The sequence below is a fragment of the Zymoseptoria tritici genome, chromosome 3, assembly GCF_000219625.1.
Source record: "Zymoseptoria tritici IPO323 chromosome 3, whole genome shotgun sequence".
Taxonomy (NCBI): Eukaryota; Fungi; Ascomycota; class Dothideomycetes; order Mycosphaerellales; family Mycosphaerellaceae; genus Zymoseptoria; species Zymoseptoria tritici.
The window spans coordinates 2743524-2762622 of record NC_018216.1 but is presented as its reverse complement, the minus strand read 5'-3'; the positions used below and the strand labels follow the sequence as shown (position 1 = coordinate 2762622).

At 54.0% G+C, this 19099-nt stretch overlaps 7 protein-coding genes across 7 annotated transcripts; 5 read left to right on the top strand and 2 right to left on the bottom strand.

Annotated features, from left to right (window-relative positions):
* Positions 1-350: 350 nt before the first annotated feature.
* Positions 351-743, top strand: MYCGRDRAFT_103882 (uncharacterized protein; the record flags this gene model as incomplete). Its single annotated transcript, XM_003854218.1, has 1 exon — positions 351-743. A coding segment is annotated over one exon (183 nt), but the record flags the coding sequence as incomplete, so codon positions are not given.
* A 98-nt stretch (positions 744-841) lies between these two features.
* MYCGRDRAFT_70297 (uncharacterized protein) lies at positions 842-2150 on the bottom strand (the record flags this gene model as incomplete). The annotated part of the gene is made up of 3 exons (XM_003853969.1): positions 842-1648; positions 1709-1959; positions 2024-2150. The coding sequence occupies 3 exons, from the start codon at positions 2148-2150 to the stop codon at positions 842-844; spliced, it is 1185 nt and encodes a 394-aa protein (XP_003854017.1).
* A 429-nt stretch (positions 2151-2579) lies between these two features.
* On the top strand, positions 2580-5909 carry MYCGRDRAFT_108794 (uncharacterized protein; the record flags this gene model as incomplete). The annotated part of the gene is made up of 6 exons (XM_003854219.1): positions 2580-2762; positions 2825-2934; positions 2987-3309; positions 3373-3847; positions 3908-4534; positions 4591-5909. 6 exons carry the CDS (start codon positions 2725-2727, stop codon positions 5907-5909), a joined length of 2892 nt encoding a protein of 963 aa, XP_003854267.1.
* Positions 5910-9894: 3985 nt separating this feature from the next.
* MYCGRDRAFT_92002 (uncharacterized protein) lies at positions 9895-11307 on the top strand (the record flags this gene model as incomplete). Its single annotated transcript, XM_003854220.1, has 1 exon — positions 9895-11307. One exon carries the CDS (start codon positions 9895-9897, stop codon positions 11305-11307), a length of 1413 nt encoding a protein of 470 aa, XP_003854268.1.
* Positions 11308-11623: 316 nt separating this feature from the next.
* On the top strand, positions 11624-13607 carry MYCGRDRAFT_108793 (uncharacterized protein; the record flags this gene model as incomplete). The annotated part of the gene is made up of 1 exon (XM_003854221.1): positions 11624-13607. The coding sequence occupies one exon, from the start codon at positions 11628-11630 to the stop codon at positions 13605-13607; it is 1980 nt and encodes a 659-aa protein (XP_003854269.1).
* Positions 13608-13916: 309 nt separating this feature from the next.
* MYCGRDRAFT_38161 (putative multicopper oxidase, type 1) lies at positions 13917-15937 on the bottom strand (the record flags this gene model as incomplete). Its single annotated transcript, XM_003853968.1, has 6 exons — positions 13917-14089; positions 14143-14773; positions 14829-15141; positions 15195-15311; positions 15366-15564; positions 15625-15937. 6 exons carry the CDS (start codon positions 15935-15937, stop codon positions 13917-13919), a joined length of 1746 nt encoding a protein of 581 aa, XP_003854016.1.
* A 2423-nt stretch (positions 15938-18360) lies between these two features.
* Positions 18361-18867, top strand: MYCGRDRAFT_38680 (uncharacterized protein; the record flags this gene model as incomplete). Its single annotated transcript, XM_003854222.1, has 2 exons — positions 18361-18517; positions 18554-18867. 2 exons carry the CDS (start codon positions 18361-18363, stop codon positions 18865-18867), a joined length of 471 nt encoding a protein of 156 aa, XP_003854270.1.
* Between the last annotated feature and the right edge of the window lie 232 nt (positions 18868-19099).

Genomic DNA, 19099 nt, shown 5'->3' with positions numbered 1-19099 from the left:
AACATCGTCACATTATCAGTTGAATGACCAGGCTGATGGCAAGTTAGTGTGGCGTGCCGCCGAAGTGAAGATGCCAGGCTGCTCGTACATGAACCGCGTTCGGCACTGTTGCCAACATCTCAATCCTCGTTCGAGTTTTGACGACATCAGTCAGTACACGAGCTGTCGTATACTCCGATCCCTCAAGTTCACTCCGGACAGCATTTGTTCGGCGCCTTGACACGAGGATGTCCTCGTATGTCACGACTCTCTGCTCACCTCCGGCATTGACCACTGACCATTGTGCAGTTCCATGGCGAACAACAGTTGCCTTCCGACTGGGACAAACCATGCTGGTTCCGCCGACAAGCCTGTCCACAATTATTCGGCCAGTAAGACTCAAGATAATTCCTGCTCGACCCACACTGGGAGTACTGGACTCCGCAGAGGCATCACGACCGCTCCGCGTCGACGCTTGGACTCCGACAACGTTTCGAACGCAAAACGACCTAGTCTCCCGCATTCAAGGATGGCAGGTCTTCAAGGAGAATTGAGCTATTCCATGCGACGTTGGTTGGAGAATCCGGAGGACCGTGCTGAGACGAAAATGACGAGCGCCGATTGGGTGTCGCTCGTGAGAATGGATGCACTCGCGGCAGAGATCGAAAAGGTCGTACTTCTCAGCGTCCAGACTTGATGGTAGAAGGGGCGATTGCCCTACGTTCTGATTGGCTTCTGTAGATGGGCAATGCAAGGACATCGTCAGTTCTCGTGGGCCTTGCGCACCGAGCAGTCACTGCGCGACTTGATGGAAGTAGCAAATTTGTTCTTCAATTCATACATGGATTCATTCCTTTACACATCAATCCGCCTTACGCCTGTTCATCCTCTTAGCCATGACAGCCACCATCCTGTTCAACCCACTCAATCTTTCTTCTTGCCCATTGCACAAAAATAGCTTCACCACCGGCCATGCATGAATCCACCCTTCCTCCTCGTGCTCCTCCACCGTCACCTCGGCCTTCTTCAATCTCGCTACTAAATCCTTCGTCTCCGGCGCAAACACTTCCTCCGACCCATAGATGAAGTACCATCCCTGACTGGGACTCGCTCGCCGCCACCAGCTCAGATCCGTACAAGTTCCCGGAGACACCAACGCATTGTCTTGCGAGCCGTTCTCGCCGATGTACTGCGTACCGTAGAGATGTAAACTCTCCGCATTCAGGTAGTCGGATGCAGTGTTCTTGTTCTTCGGCGAGATGATCGTTGCCCAAGGAGAGATGATGACCGCAAGACCTGGCATTTTGTTCTTCAGGCCTGAATATCCGGATACACAGAGCATCAAGCTCAGAATCAGCGTGGCGCCGGCCGAGTCGCCGGACACACATATTTGAGAGGGTGAGTCGACGAGCGAGAGCACGTATTTGTAGCCTGCTAGCGCTTCTTGCACTTGAGTCGGATAAGTCGCAGTCGGGACGAGAGTGTACTCGAGAGCGAATAGGGCTGGATTGGCGTAGCCGGCGTTTTTGAGGAGAGTCAACCAGACGAGCAGGAATTCGAGGTAGAAGAAGGAAGAACCCATGGAGAAGCCGCCGCCGTGACAGTAATATACGACGATGTCGGGACGGCGGGAGCTATCGTGGATGGCGTAGATGCCTTTACGGCCGTCCTGTGAGAGATGGAGCGATTAGCTTGTGTTTGGGCGATCGAACGGGCTTGTGAGTTGTACCTCGTTCACCTCACGCCAGTAAATAGGACTCTTCCAGATACCGTGCCGTAACATTCGGATCTTGATGAACGGCAAGGCCACCCATTTGCTGAAAAAGACCTTGCCGACCGCGGCGGGAATGTCCGAGAAAGCATATCGAACGACTCGGATGACGAGATCTTGGAATAGTGTCGCCCGCTGCACGAATGGAGATCTGTTCTTCTTGGCGGTGAAGTATCGTTCTCTTATGAGGTTGTGTGGTAGTCGAAGTACTATTTCTCGCGTCAGAAATGTTTGGTATATCTTGCCGATGTAGATAGACATGGGAGTACTGACGTAAGAATGGCAATGCTTTAATGCCAACCCATGCTGTCCGGAACAGGCCCACGTGAATGATAAGTTGCGGCGCGAGGAATACCAGAAAGGCAAAGCAATCGAGCCATGCTATCTGGCCAAGGATCATGGCCGCAGAAATGTGTACAATGCTATGTCGAAGCGTTGCTCTGCCATAGCCAGCGAAGCGAGAGGTGAGGTCGACAACCTGAACTTTATTCGGCCGAGCACGGAGTCTATATATTGACGTCGTCTCCGTTCAATGTTTTGATTAAGACATCATTTTTGCAACGCAACAAATGCAACATGCAAGAAAGCAGATAAATTGACGTCCGATTTGAGCATTTCAATCGCTATTCCAATGAAGTACTCAAGTGAATGAGGCATTTGTGAAGTGAGGTTAATGTCGATTTCATGCCAAGCGCGGTATTCTACTGGTTCGGCTTTCGACAAGGGTCCACCACTTCTTCAGCACGCGACTGAACATGGAAACGCTGCCTCCGAATCTTCATCAACCACGGACAAACACTCCCCTCCGCGCACATCGATATCCTCCTGCCGACTCACTCATTCTCGATATCGCCGCTCCTCTACCATCATCACCGCCGATGAGGACAGCAACGACGACCGACGCCGACTGAGCTGCGGCTTCTTCTTCCGTGGCTGCAGCTGCCTGCGCCCGCTTCCCTTTCAACCGACACACCATGGCTGCAATGGATCCCGAATCGCTGAAGCTGGGCCGGTGCGTATACCTTGACAAGCTTCACCACAACACACTGGAGCGCGTCACTGACCAAATCGTAGCTCTCTTGTCCCAGCTCAGATACCCGAGAAGCTACGATGTGTTACCTGTGATAAGCTAGCAATGGGCGCCATGCGCCTATGTTGCTGCGACAATACCATCTGTCATGATTGTGAGTGTCACGCATCGGCGCTGGAAAGGCGCATAGCTGACATGGCTCCCAGGCCACACTTCGATGACTGCCACCGAGTGCCCGATCTGCGACCATTCTCCATTCTCGGCCGATTCCTGCATTACCGCGAAGTCTTTACAGTTGACTGTCAAGGCGTTCCTCAAGACTGAACTGAAGAAAGCCAAGGAGCTGGAAAGCCAGGCTGCGAGCCAAGTGCAAGAGCCGGAGAAAACCGAGAACACTGCTGTGGTTCCGACGCCTACAACCGAAGAGTCCACAGCTGCAGGAGCTGGTGGTGAGAAGAGCGTGGTCCCGGAACTTGCTGTGCAGAAATCTGTTGCTCATGATGGCGAAAGGGCAACACCGAGTCTCGAGGTAAGCATTCATTCAAACCCACTTGCGAATTGTCACTCTTGTACTGACCATCTCACTCTCCAGGCTACCGCGGCTGAGCAGGCAGTCACGATCAATGGCAAAGGCATTGCAAATGGTGGTGGAAACGATGAAGGCGCCGACGAGGTTAACGGTGATGGCACTCAGCGTGTTGGTGACGAACAAGACGAGGACGATGATGAGGACGAGTACGAGGATGATGGTGTCACAATAAATGTTGATATGCCTTCGCCCGAGGAAATGCAGAAGCGTCAAAGCGAACAAGCTGCTCAAGCCGGGATTTCAAACCAGCAAGGTTTCAATGCTTCCGATGCCAATACGCAGATGGACCAACAACAGCAAGGCATGGACTTCAATAATAACCAGTTTGGTAACTTCGGACCCAGCATGATGGGCATGGGCGGCATGACCGGTATGCCCGGCATGAACGCGATGAACGGGATGAACGGAATGAATGGATTCAACCCGATGATGAATATGGGCGCCTGGGGCATGGGTATGCCGAACATGAACATGATGGGTAAGTCTCAACCTCTTCAATCGTCATCTCGCGCCCTTTCCAGGCTGAACGGTACGGCAGGCATGGCAGGCATGGGCATGGATCCGTCAATGATGTTCGGAGGAAACTTCGGCGGCGATATGGGAGGAATGGGAGGGCCAATTGGGATGAACGGCATGGGCGGCAACGGCATGAATGGCATGGGCGGATTTTCTCATGATCAAGGAGGATACTCTCAATCAAGTTACGGCCCTGCTCACCGACAGAATTTCTCTAATGATCGCGGCTACGGTCGCCCATACGGACGCTTCAACAGAGGTGGTCGAGGTAACCAGTTCCGCGGTCGTGGTGGTTGGGGCAACCAGCCGCAGCATCAATACAACAACGGCGGCTTCAACAATCAGTTCGGGGGATACAATAACCAACAACCACAAAATATTCCCACTGGACCGGGACAGAATCCGGGAGGTTTCCAGCGCGAGCGCACGGGCTCCAATGCGGTCGATCCAGCCGCGGCCGCCGGTCGTGCGTCGCCCACATACGATCCTGTGAACCGTCCGTCGGCGGCGAATGGCGAAGATGCAGAGACGAGTGCCAACGAGAAGTCCGCGGCCGCAGATACTAACAGCCATGAGAATACTAATTCCGCAGGTGAAAATGCCGAGCAGGGTCAGGAGTCTGGCGACGGAGAGCTAACCTCAGCAAAAGGTAAGGTCGACTGCTCTCATACTCTTTCGAACATTGCTGACCCTCAGAAGACGCAGTCCTTGACGATGACAAAAATGGCAATGGCGACCCACCCAGACCAAATGATGGCCTGGCCCAAATCCAATCGGTGGTCCACACCGAGCCCGGAGACGCTCTCCAGCAGTACGATGAAGGTTCGCAAGGTTTCGGCCACAACCAGACGAACTTCAACAACCGCGGGCATGCAGGCACTCGTGGCGGTCGTGGTGGACACGGCGGCTTCTCCCGCGGCGACGCCACGGAGTTGACACCTGCGCCTGCACCAGCACCGCCCATCAATGCTCCCAAGGGTCCCAAAGCTTTCTTGCAGGGCCTCCCTAACACTGGCTGGTCCGGAATATCTCTCGCCCAGCAGCAGAAGCCGACGAACTCTACGCCTACTCCTCGTCCTGAGTCGCACGCCCGCAGCGTCCGCAACGAGGACAGCCACCGTGATAGCAATGGTCTTGCACATGAGCGTGACAGACCGTCATCGCGGACCGGATCTCGAAGACGCAGCCGATCACCCGGCAGCGATCACGAATCTTCTCGACGCAGCCGCAAAGATGGCGAACGTCGCCAACACCGAGCCGAGGGCAACGATGCCGACGGGAAGAAATACCGCTCTCGCTCCGAATCTCGCACTGACGATGGTCACCGTCGCCATCGAGACGACGACGACAAGCACCGCTCATCCCGCTCTCACCGCGATCGAAGCAAAGATCGCCGTCGACGCCGCGAGAAGGAGGAAGACCACGAGTCCTCCCGTCGGAAGAGCAGCAAATCCCATCACGAGCGCGAAGCCGACTACGATGACCACAAAGACAGTCGACGAAGCAGTCGTAAGCACTCCCGCCGAGACGATGACGATGATCGCGAGAGTGATCGAAAAGACAAAGATCGTTCCTCCAACCATCGCTCATCCCGCCACGAACGCTCATCCCGCGATGACGGCCGACACAGCACTCGCGAAGAGCGGCCCACGCGCACCATTATCGAACCACCATCCGACGAAATCGGCTTCAAAATCAAAGGCTCAGGTAATTCCAGCCGCGCCAAAGCCAGCGAAGCCAGCAAGATTTCCAAACCAACCGAGTCCGCCGCTCTAGACCCTTACGCCCAAGAACGCGCTCTCGCCCAGCAAGGCCGCGAGGCTCGCGAAGCGCAGCGGAGACAGTCGACTCATACTTCAACGTCGGCGCTGGGCAAGCGTGGACGAGACGCCGCGGCAGATGAGGTGGAGGTTCCGAGGGGACCGAAGAGCGATCGCCGGAGTGCTGGGAAGATTCGAAGGGTGAATTATGTCTTCGAGGACGAGGTGCAGGTGGGGAGGGACGAGGGCCGCAGGAGGGGTTGAAGTGAGACCTATGTTATTTCTTCGGCGATGAGATGGGTGAGCTGTATTGTACCTATTGTGGTCGAGGAAGATGTCGCTGTGGTTCTCCTCCGAAGTGAGGAGCTTGGGGTACTTCAATGCGTGTGTGAAGATCCACGTCGAGCAAAAGTCCTGTATTGAAAAGTGTATCATATTGTCTATGCTATCCGTTCTACGAGTTCCAATTACTCCATTGCCGTATTATCACGTTGTCTTCTCTCACGATTTTTAGGCCAGGGGAGTGTTTAGGTTCCGCCTGTAGCGCAAAAGGTACGATTGCTTGAAGTACGATGGGACGAGGGCTGAGTATATTGTCCTGACGATATCACAGCCTTCCAGGGGACAAGGCAAGACACGTTAACAGTCAAGAGGATCATGCATAGTTCGTTCGCCACATTTCACGTTTGCTTCACGAATGAACAAGCTTTGGTGAATCATCGCAAGTCTGTTGCCGCCAAACAAGACCAAATCGTTGAGCGAGGCACGTTAACAATACAAACTTTCAATCCATGACCGGCGAGAGACGTCCTTCCGCCATCCTCCTCCGTGTGACCCGTCAATGAGCCAAACAAGCCAGATGTCTTGCATCAGACTGATCCATGCGATTTTGGTAATGAACCAGCCAGTGCTTTTGTCATGTTCGATGCAGTCGTAGTCCCATTTCCCTCATACTTGGTCTGTAAACGCGCAGAAGGCGAGAAGAGCCGGAGTGATGAGGGCGGAGGAGTCCATGTCGATGTTTCGTTTGACGGTCCGACGGTTTGATGGATCAATGATTGGTGAATCATTGTTGGGGAAGGAAGATTCCGTGCCAATGTTTTTGGGGTTTGTGTTCGTTCCGTGAACATCTGGTCAGGGAAGGAAAACTTCATCTTGATGTTTTTTTGGTCGTGTTTTCGATTCGCTCTCGATTGGATGGTGATGTTGCGCCAAGTGGTTTCGGTCCGTGCCAGCAGTCGAAGGGAGCGTTTTATTTGCAAAGCAGATGTCGCTGAAGCAGCAGCAGAAAATGAATGCGCGGTATGATCGTTGTTCCAATGGCCGTGTGCAGCAGAGTGGAGGATGAAGAGTTCAGTCGATTCAGAACTGCTACTCTGCTTCGAAGGGTTACATCCTTCTAGAACTTTGGTGGACCGCCACCACCGATGTCGCAGTAAGGTGGAGAGCACTGCGTACCAACATCAGTCTTGATCTCATACATAGAAAGAAGGTCTGAAAAGGTCGTACGCATTCGCAAGGGATTTGATCTTCCCCACCGCACTGGCTCAAGCACGAGTCCGGCACGGGGTTCGCGGAAGCGCAGAGGGCGAGGAAGGCGGAAGCGAGGAAGATCGCGAACTTCATGTTCGTTTGCTTGTTGGTGAGGTAGGAGATGATGTTGAACGTTGGATGTTGACGTACGTCAAAAGAGTTGGAGGATGGAAAGTGGAGAGAAGGAGATGTTGGACGATGCTGGACGATGAGTAGGAGCGACACGGGGCGCTTCAATGTGATATTGGAGTGTCATACTCACAGTAGTTCTAAGCGTGAAGCGGACGAAGAAGTCATGGGAGCCTGTCAAGTTGATAGTGCTGTTCCTTGACACCAGACTCCGCCGAACCCGCCGAACACGGCGCAGCGCTGATCTCAATCTGCGCGCTGCAAATGTTCAATGTCAGCGTGGAATTTCCGGACCACGACGGATGCACAAGTCAAGGACGACCTGGCGAGCTGGCCGAGCTATTCCTTGTCAGCTCATATGCGACTTGCAGTCCAGAGGATGTCCCCAGGGCGAGACATTCAAGATCGCTGGTATTTCGTCGAATACAATCTCTCTGACAGGACGGATTTCACCATTAATTATGATAGGAATATTGCACCGTTCCTGTCTGCACGAGACAGGCTGCGTTCACAACCGGCGGCAAACTTTCGGACATGGCGCAGCAGTAATCTTGAATACCGGATTCGCACGGCATGCGATGTGACAGGAGATCCATGAACGCGACGCCGGATATGACGATGAAAAAATTCAATGCGTACGTCAGGCTGCGGGACGAACAGATGTCAGCAATAGGGCGACGTCAGTGAGAGCACCAACTCCTGGACCAGACCCGTTTCGCGGCAATATCATGGTACAAGGCCCCCAGAAGACACACAGATCGGGCTCTGATTACTGGTGCGCATCCTCACCAAGAAGAAAAATTGCCAGTCATTGAACAGTGGCCATCAGATGCTGTGCAACCGGCCGATGGTCGAGTTAAGCTTTGGCAATGGATATCGCCGCCAGAGTGCAGCCGGGTTCATCGAGCTGGAAGTCGGAATTTTTCTCGATCCGGAGCCGAGCGCAGAGCCTCCAGAGATATATTTGTCGTGGCGCTGAGATGACATTCTTCAGTCGAGGCGTCCTGCTCGCTCCAGGGCCTGTCGAGCATGTTGCTAGCACGTCTACCCATGAGGGAGTTTCAGAGGTGAGACGGCATACAGGAGTACCACGAACCCCAGCACAGTCAGGTCAAGCCAATCGCATCCAGATCTCAACGGGATTTGATGCTCGCGTTCGATAAATTTTCCCCCGTTCGATGAAATTATCGTCCATTGTAGGCGGGTTCCTGTTCCATTCTTTGGTGGGAAATCGACGAGCCAGCGGACTCAGATCGAACGCAGCAACGGCGTGTCCCAAAGATCCGAGGCTTTCCGCGGGCGAGGAGGTTCCGCCGCCTCTCAAGTGAAGTATGCTCGAGTCTATTCTGGATGCACAGTCTTCCGGAACGCGCATGTTGTGTACTGTACTAATCAGATCTATGTTAATGGATGAACTGGTCCGGTCCTTGGAAGCGTGTCGACTGAATTATCGTCGTGAAATATTCTCGTTGCCCGCTGTGAGTGTTCGCTCCGGAGCCGGTCGTGTACTGTTCGCGGTACATGTTTACGGATACCCATTATAGTTTCCACTTCTCCCGATGAAATGCGTGTCATGCTCGCCGTCTTGGAAGAGGTAATGTAGAGGAGTGTCACTGCTGTTGCCGCGAAGAAAGATGTGAATTCTTGCGAAAGCAAGGACGAGGAGGAGAACCAATGAGATGAAGATAACGAGAACACGGCGATTTCGGAGTACGAGCATCACGTTCTGGCAAGACGCAATCTCGCCGCCTGCTCCCGCAATCTGAGGAAACGGGTTCGTCTCACCGAGTCACTCTGCGTGTAATCTTGACGATGTTTTGATGCGCCTCCGCTGCGTTCGACGACGAAGCTTCGAGGCTCTGACACGTATGCATGAGAGCTTCGAAAGCTTGAAACCGTTCTCAGCTTGCACCTGCCGCCCAGTGTCATTCTTGACGATGGTCAGTGGAATGACTCAGTTCCACCCTGATGAAAGAAGTCCTGTCCTTGTCGAAGTCTGAAGAGTTGACGGTTCGTAGTTCCATGCAGATACTCGGAGAGTATCGCTTTGTCAAGGTGGATGCTCAATCTCTCGGTACCCGTCGCATCTGCATTCATCCGTGGTGATGGTCACTGGATGGTTGTCGGGCGGACGAAGACTTCCAATGGTGTCCAGAGGACGACCATGAGCACGGAGGTGGCCCGATACCTCTCGAGCCGTCGCAGGCGTGAGGATGACAAGGGAAGTCTCATTGTCGAGCGCATTCCGGTGGGAGAAGAGTGTCGTCGTCCGCGATGCTTTGTTGAGTCCTGGCAGCGACTGGCAGCGTGTCAAAGTCTCACGTGCGCAAGTCAGTCCAGTGTGCAGGTGACGTCGTTCTCCAAACGCTTCGTGAAACTCCCGGGAGTTTTGCACGTCCTACACTTTCCCGCATGCGCTCGCGTCGCATGTACTTCGTACCGTACTTTACCTTGCGTCCAAATTCTCGACTTCTCCCGCAGATGATACAACCTTGAGCGCCGCCCAATACCCGGAGTTGCACTGCATAGACCACGACCGTCAGAGCCCGAGCGAAACAGCGAAGACGACGGACGGCCTGTCGCAACCATGGGCCGCGAACTCAATAGTCTCGGCGACGACGACCAGCCCTTGAGCCAGCTCCAAGCAAATCTACAGGCGGCCGCCACATCACCGCCGGGTCACACGACATGTTCGCCTCCGCCCAGCGCCGAGGAGTTCCCTCTCATCCACCAAGTCGACAACAAATGGCAGCAGAACGCACACACACCTGCCGACCTTGAAGACCACGACCAGATCATTTGCGATAATCTGTCCACCACACGTCGTATACGCCGTCTCATCGCGTTCACGATATTCCTTGTGGTGGCGACGTTCTACATCTTCTCACAACACGTGCGGCCATCGATGGAAGAAGAGTGGGCTTACGAGCAGGGCTTTCTCGATCAGACCAACGGGACGTATGGAGTCGCAAAAGCAGGCAAACACTACACCGATCCGGATCTCACGCGGATGAAGAGGCTGGATCCGGCGCTGTTGCCAGGTGGGTCGGGAGACGAAGCAGGAAAGAGGAGGCTTGTATTCATTGGAGATGTGCATGGATGTAAGAAGGAATTGTTGAAATTGTTGCGGAAGGTCGATTTCAACGAGGATTTGGACCACTTGGTGTTGGTGGGAGATACTGTGTCAAAGGGACCCGACAATGTTGGCGTACTGGACGAGCTGATCAGGTTGAATGCTACGAGCGTGAGAGGTAACCATGAAGACCGATTACTGGTGGCTGCCAAGAGCATGCTCGTAGATGGAGAGATGGAGACAACAGATGACGAAGTTGAGGAATTGCGATCGAAGGGGTCAAAGAAAGATCGGAAGCTCTTGAAGAAGCTGAAGCCTAAGCATCTGGATTACATGCGCGACATGCCGCTGATGCTACACATTCCCTCTCTGCCACTCGCTTCAAAACCAACGAATAAATGGCACAGTCCCATCGCCGAGCACATCCTGGTGGTTCACGCAGGCCTGGTCCCCGGCGTGGAGCTGGAGAAGCAGGACCCGTACTTCGTCATGAATATGCGGAGCATCAACCGCAAGACGCACCTTCCGAGCGTGCTACGTGCGGACAAGAAGGAAAAGGATAAGAAGCCTTGGTTCGATGTATGGAACTGGTACAACTCCAGAATTTTCAAGGGAGCGTCGATGGAAGGCTTCAAGTCCACGCTCTTCGAGTTGGAAGGGGAGATCAAGAGCCTTCCCGACTTGGAGCCTAGCATGTGGTTCGGTGATTTGTGGAAGAGCTTCTTTGGCAAGAAGAAAAAGCATAGCCACTTCAAACCTCAGGTTGTCATCTATGGGCACGATAGTCATGAGGGTTTGCAGCTGAACCGCTGGTCGAAGGGTTTGGATTCCGCTTGCGTGGCGGGAGGAAGGCTGACGGCGATGGTCGTGGATGCAAAGGGGCGGCAGGAGGTGGTCAGTGTTGGCTGTAAGAACTACAAGGGATAGACGGCATGGCATACAGGAAGAGACTTGGTGGAGGAATCGTTCGCTGCATGATTTAGCGAGGCGTTGGACTTATTCAGATACCCCAAACTGTTCTTTGCTCTTTCCTAAGAGTCTGCTTTGATCGCTCGCCTCTCGTCCGGCCTTTCAATACAATCCTTTTGCATGGAGGCCCTCATACTGTTTGAGCCTTTCGATTCATGCTATGTCACGCTAACTGCATCTGTGCTTGCGCGACCAGGGTCCAGAGGCGCGTACTCCAACGCAACCACGACCGAGTTCAGACCACCATAAGGTAGCACTCCCACAATGACTTGACGACAATGTCCTCCACACGAGTCTCGTTCGGCTCGCGTGCTGGCGGAGGCTCGGATTATCCAGGCGTCGGACAAGAAGTGTTCGTCAGACCCACCTCCCACTACGGCAGCTTCGACTCCCTCGTCGATCTCTCCAACGCCCTCCGAAACGAATGTGCCGACGCCGCTCTCAGCGATGCTCCCGCATGCACGACCAGCGAACTCTCCCTCAGCGGCAATGCGATCGTGCCGCTCATTCGACCCGGAGTCGGACCTTACTCTGACGGCGGGGAGCAGGACTTGCCCGCGGAATTCAAGACGAGCTATACGGTTCCGAATACAGACGGAAGCCCTGCTTCTAACGATATTGCATATCCGCAGGCTCCGATATCTGCAATCGTCAACGTCGCCTCGCCAAAGGAGCGTGCCATCGTCCAGCGCGCCGCCTCGCGAGGTATAATCCAAGCCCTCGAAGCCATCGACGGATTCCGGTACAGCTTCAACAACGCCTGGGCGGCCAAGGATGAAGAAGGGTCACGATTCTCGTACATCTGTCAGGACAGCATGCAGAACAAAGATCGGCACGCAAATGGATACCAGCGCACGGCGAAGCACTTGAAGGGTGGAGAATTCAGTCGTGGTCCACGCAAACCGACATATGATTGCAAGGGCAGTGTGAGCGTCAAGTTCAGCACGGCGAGGCAGAGGGTGGATGTATACTATCGACACTATGCGATTCATTCGACGGTCGCGGAGAGAAAGCCTCCGGAACGGCCGCCGCCTGGGTCAAGGAGGCTGTATAATAGTCGTGCCCCGGCTGTGAGTGCTGAGGCGCACGGGTTTGAGAATCCAGGTACGTTCTCGTTAGGCAACATATCACTACCGGTCGTTGCTTATTCGAAGTTTTATGCAGAAATGTACGACCAGCCCATGTACGGAGATGCTCCACCTTCCGGCTCCAACATTGAACGTCCATTGAAACGGAAGCGCGGTCAACCAAAGTCTTCAACACCCATCGCTTCAACAGCTAAACCCCTCTCCCTTGCCGACATCCTCCGCCAATCCTCATCTGCCAACGTCTCTGATGATAAGTCCCCTCCTTTCCCGACCAGCTCCAACGCCACGCCTCAACAATCTCAAAACACCAATCCACCTCCCGTCAACTACGAACTTCCGTCCTGGCAAGTCCCACCTCCAGTTCCTATCAATCGACAGACGCCAGGAGGCGGCCTCCCATATCCTTCACCATATCCACCTCCATACACACCGACGCACGCTCGACCAGCGCAAGCTCGACCAACAAAACCAGCACCAGCGCCGAAAGCAGGACAACCTGTCGCCTCTCATCCCAAGGGTCAGGGCCTCTTTGCGACACTGAAACCAATAGAAAGGAATGGCGCGACGATGAGCCTACCAGGCCAACTCTACACGCCACCTGTCTACGGTACAGGTGTAATGGGTCAGAACGGCGGTTTCAAATTCGTCAATCCCGGTGCGAACGGGGCGAGAGCAAAAGTCAGCTGCATGGCCTGCAGAGCAGGAAAGAAGAAATGCGACGAAGGGCAGCCTTGTACGGCGTGTATCAAGTCGGGACTGCTGACACGGGATTGCGTCTACGAGGGACGTGTGACCAGCACGTTCACCAGCAGATCTGCTAAAACTCAGGACTCGAATTCGAATTCGAATTCGCCTTCGCTGTCCCAGTGGACTGCGCCGGAGACGTCGCAATCGATGGCATCGGCTTTGGCTGCGCCTGTTGTGGAACCCCGTCCTCCGAACAATTCGATCGCGCCATCGCCAGACCCAAACATCACGTGGCGCAATCCTCTCGGTGCTCCGAGTATGACTGTTCTTCCTGACGGTGATGGTCTGACACCTAGGGAAAGGGCGGCGAAGGCGAGGGAGAAGGAGGTGCAGGCACAGAGAGAGACAGGCGAAAGCGCTGCGAGGATGCAGAATAGTGCAACAAGGGAGGAAAGTCCGGATCCGTGGTTCCCAAGGCGGTGAGGCCGCGATAGGATGATACCAGATAGCGTCGAGTGTAAGAGATGGGCTGTCGAAATCGGTGCCGCATTCGTGTACGATCAATGTACGCATGTCTACAGGTGACCGGGACTGCGTACGAGAAATGCCGATGGATCGCCTGAGCTAGAATGAATATCATCCTTACAGCCCTTCAACATGCAGGAAAAGCGAGACTTCCCTCCGGCATACTTCCCATTCCGTATCTGCAAGTGTCCCGTGGGCCCACAGCATCAATCTACCAGGACATTGCTCCCAGAGCAGAAAAATCTATGAATCAAAGCACAGAGTACATCACAGCCCCGAATCATGCTTGGGATAATACATGCCCTTTTCGTACGCCCTCCACGAGGAACACGTCTCATCATATCCATGTGGCTTCACAATCTTTCCGGCCTCCTCGATGAATTGCATGCCTAGTCCCTCGCCGATGTGGAATGCGATGTGGCAGTGAAGGAGCCACGTTCCTACATTTCATTAGCGACAGCATCATAAATCCAGAACACAGCGATCAACATACCAGGATTATTGGACGGGAACGCAATCGCCAACCACCCTCCACCCGGTACCGTCGCCGTATCCCTCCTCGGCGGCGTCGCAAAATTCAGCGTCGCCGTCCCATCCCACGCAGTAGATCCCTGACCCAGAACGAAAAAGTCATGCCCATGCAAATGGATCGGATGCGGGATCGGAGGCGCCGAGCCCGTCTGCTGGATGAGGTAGTAATTCCACTTGCCCTCGTCCTGGAGATGCATGACGTGCATTTCGGGCGTGTAGTCCGCGTCGCCTTCGTCGACGAACGAGACGGTCGGTCGACTCCAGTTGACGTTGATGTTTTGGTCGTCGATGGCCCAGACCACGATCGTGTCTGGGTCCGGAAGGAATTCGCCCGTGGTGATGTTTACGTTCAGACGGGTGACGTCGGAGGAGAAGGAGTTGGATGGCACGGCTTGTTTCCAGTAGGGCGCCATTTCGGACGGTTCGAGGCATTGGGTTGTGGGTACAGGCCAGGGATTTTCGGGAGGCGTGGAAGGTGAGACGTCGGAGTAGGTCCAGATTGCGCGGCCGAAGTGGTCGTTTGCGGCGAAGCAGTCGGCGGCGGGATCGACGCGGAAGAAGTAGGAGCCGGCGGTTTGGTTGGCGGTGATGATCTGGAGGATGTGAGTGCGATTTCAGTCAATACGAGATTTGGCTGTAAAGACTTACCACGTCGTAGCGCTGTCCAATAGCAATGAGCAGGGTCTCCGTCACATAAGGCTTGATAGGAACAAAGTCGGATGTCATGACTGTCATCTTGTGGCCGTCGAGTGAGACCCGCATGTATTGATCGACAGACATGTTGATGAGACGAAGACGATATTTCTTGCCCTTGGTGATTGTGACTTCATTGTAAGCTCCGCCTCCAGCCGCGTTCTTGTTCGTTCCGTTGATTAGGATGTTGTTGGCTTTCGGAGGACCTCCTTGAGTTTGGAGAGATATCATGGACTGCATTGAAGTCTCGAATGCCGTGGCATAGTACCTGACCAAGCGTGTCAGAGTGAAGAGGTCGACGCAGAAGATAATTGAGCTAACCAGTCTGTCAGGGAGTATGGGCCCAGGTCGACGTCGTAATTGCTGGTAGCTGGACCGTTGAAGACCATAGCACCAACGACTCCATCACCATACTGGTTCGAAAAGTGTGAGTGATACCTGATTGAGCTCTCATTAGTCCGTGGCTCGGTCCAAACTAAGGTCTTCACGCACCAAGACGTTCCAAATTGTGTCGCTCGAAATAAGTAGGTAAACTCAGCACCCGGAGCAATCGGGCATTGCGTGATACCTGGGACACCGTCCGCACCGCAGGTATTGAGCTGGCGCACGCCGTGGAAGTGGATCGCGGTTCCATTGTCTTCAAGCTTGTTGATAATCTTGATGGAGAGGAGATCACCCCAGTCGGCAGTGACTACGGCGTTGTTAGATCGTCGGCCTAGGGAATCTTCTCAGAGAATACTGTGAAACTCACTTGTTGGTCCTGGGTATTGACCATTGATCAATTGACAAAGACGCTCTCCGTTGCCGTCCGGATTGCATGTCGAGTTTGTTATCGTCAAGGTGTACGATCGTGTCACAGTAGTCTCAGGATGCTTGAGATCGAAGTCCGTGGCGACGCTGTACCCGCCAGACCAGCATCGACGAGTCTGTGGGCCGTGAACGCATTCTGGATCGGCGGTCTGTCTTTCTTCAATGGTCGATAATTCGGACGATAGACGCTCTGCTGGCAGAACGAAAGCCTGCGAGACGGACACGATCGCCGCTAGACTGGTGAGGAGTTTCATGTTAATGCCGAGTGTGGTGAATGCAAATCGAACATGCGTGGGAGATCCGTTGCGATGCACGATGGGGATCAATATATACTCCCTTGTCACACGGAGGGTAGGTGATTCGTTCCCAGGACTGGAAGGCTAGAGTGAAGACAGGAACACACAATGCAGGGAAAGTGAGGGTGTCAGCCAGACATACACGCGAGATACCAGGCGGTATACAGACTAATCTTGCGACTCGCGAGCCAAGGCTGAACCTCGCCACGTTGCAGCTGCGCAGGAGCGATATCGATATCCACTTGCTCAGTCCAAGATCTCGTCAGAGGGATTGGCATCGGGTTCTCGAGGCCGCACAACGTGGGCGCTACGATGATACTACATCGCACTCCCGAACAGGAAATCTGTGGCTCTGTTCGGAGCTCCGCAGGCTTCGATCTCCTACGAGAGCCATCGAGATGCACAGTCGTAGCTTGTGCAGGACTTCGTGGGAGCGATCGTGCTGAGATGACCAAAGTGGCGGTCAGCAAGCAGACGACCAGTGTAGTCGTGCTTGTAGGATGATCTAGCGGATGTGACCATGGAGCTGTATCTCGATTCCGCATTCTGCTTTTGTTGGCAGCCAGGTAAGGCGACCCCCAAGGAAGTTGTACTATTAACAGGGATCTGTTTCTTCGCGTTCGCATAAGGATTGGCAGTATCCTTGCAACACGATGGCGAGTAGACGTGCTGTACCCAAACATAGCTCAGTTGGTATCGACATCACCGGTGAGCACGTCGTCCTTCGGAGTCGAGCGGTCGTTGCCATGAAGCCGAAGTGTGCATAGGATGACGCTCCGCCAGCCCCGGGATGATCAGGTCCTGCAGCGTCTATATTAAGGTCTTTCGGAAAAGCTCAAATCGGACAATGTATCGTCCGGAAGTCGTGCATGCGGTCTATAGTCTTTCGGAGAATTGCAGCAAGGCTGCTGTCGCTGACGACCCTGCGTGTATCGTTCGGTTCGAGGACCATGGGACTCTCGCTGTCGAGGAGGGTAGCTACAGTGGCTCAGCACCTAATCTCCTACCTTAGTCAAAGCAACGCAGCCTTGCATGGCCTGATTCGCCTGTATGTGGAGGCTTGCACGAGCGCGGCTCTCCGCTTGGTGACCATATGGTCGGGAGATGCGGCGTGATGTCGCGTCTGATGAGGATGTAAGGTAGTGAGGATACAGTAGGAAGATGTGTCGCGCAGGGAAGGGAAGGCGAGTTTGAGGAAAAGTTTAGCCGCCATTCCGCCGGGGCGCACTCTTGGAACTTCTCCAACCTCCGCTCCGTGGCTCTCTATAACAGTGACATGATCAGAGATCCAAAAGACAGGGAGAGTATCGTCTTGCGTGTCGCGCTGAGACCGTCCGACGAATTTGACACGACGAGGTGCAGAGTTCGGCGATCGTCTTGCTCGTTCTCGCCCAACTCCTTCGCTTCGTCCATATCCGAGCGGAGGGCCGAGTAAAGTACTCAATCGAGGCCATCGCACAGCCAAGCGCACGACCGCACGGCAGCGGGGCGACCGTTCAGAGCCTTGTGTCTCTTCGTAAGAGAAGGATCCATGAGACCAGCTCACTCGTCGCCGGCGAGTGTCGGTCGTTCCGCACCTCTAGAATACGCGATGGACCTTGGGCTGACATCAACCATCACGCTCTCTCATCCTTCGCGGCCAGCTGATGCGACGTCTGGCAACCGTTGCCAATTCAAGACGGCACGATACGATGACAAGTTGCGCATCCATCCATCGCTACCACTCATACCGATCCACGTACATCGTCGGCGGACTCTTCTCATGCACTGTGACCATGAAGAACAGGCCTTATCCTTGGCGGCATGCAGCTCAGCAGCAGACAGCCTCATGCACTGGAAATCCTCCATCAGGCTGCCCACTGCATATATGTCATCATCCAAGATGCAGACGTTGCTGCCATTGTTATCCTCTCGCAATACAGCCTTGGAAGGAACAAAAGTCGATCCTTCCATCACAGGGAGCACCAGCCTGCGTGGTCTAAACGTGGTAAACGTTACACGACACCAACACGCGCTTGGCGACACGAGATTTCTTTCCGATGACATGCCACATGGAGGAGCAAGAAAGACTCTGCATACTCGTTACCAGCCTAGAGGTCCACGCTGCGGCTGGCCGCTGTTGATGCGGCACATCCGGACTCTGCCTCGCTTGTTCCCTGCTGTGATTATAGAGCAAATCCTCCGAGCAGTATAGGCGGTCTACTCAACTTGGCAATTGGTGCTCAGCACGAGAGGTAAGAAAGCCGGTTCCGAGTATAGAATGTGGATGATCGGTCTACCGATCTCGTGCATGACAACAACACTATAGTAAGTCATCATTCAATACTGCCATTGTTGCTTTCACGCAGTATTTCCATCTCTCAACAGACGTGCAATCCAAAATGTTCACTCGACTCACATCACCGCTAACAGTGAGCTTGCTGGCTTCTACAGTCGCAGCCAAATGCTCATCATTCGGCATTGACTTCCAAGGAGGCAACACCTACTTCCAAAACGTCTCGTCGACGGATCCCTTCACGTTTGTGTCGACGTTCGAGGGTGAGTAGATTGGATTCCTGCAATCTGCAACATTAGCTAACGAAGATATAGGCTGCCAGAAAGACATCACAAACAACATTCTCTACGATGAAGCCGGAGACGAGTGGGAGTGCACGGAGACGCCAACTCAACCAGATGATACCAAGCAGCTATCCACGTGTCCAGTGAACAAGAGCGATCTCCACACCGGCAGTTGGGGAGTCGTGATCATCTCAAACAATGGTGACGCTGAACCGATCGCCTTCGATCGCAGGTTCAGCCTTGTTGTTGGCGAGCCTGCTACAACAACGTTCACTCCTACTGTGACTGTAAGACCTTCATGTGAATCAACGGCAAGCGATACTCGCTGACAGCATTTTCCAGGCCACAGTGGTAAGCACGCCGATTGTCAACAGCACATCGACCACCGTAACGAAAACCACATCTACGGCGATTGAGACGACCATACTCCCAGCATACACCCGCGTCCCAACAATCACCGTCCGACCTCGACCTATCACAATCACCAAGACCATCGGCCCAACCATCTCTCTTACGAAATATGTTCACGAGCCTCTCATCACCACCGTATCGGCCACCAAA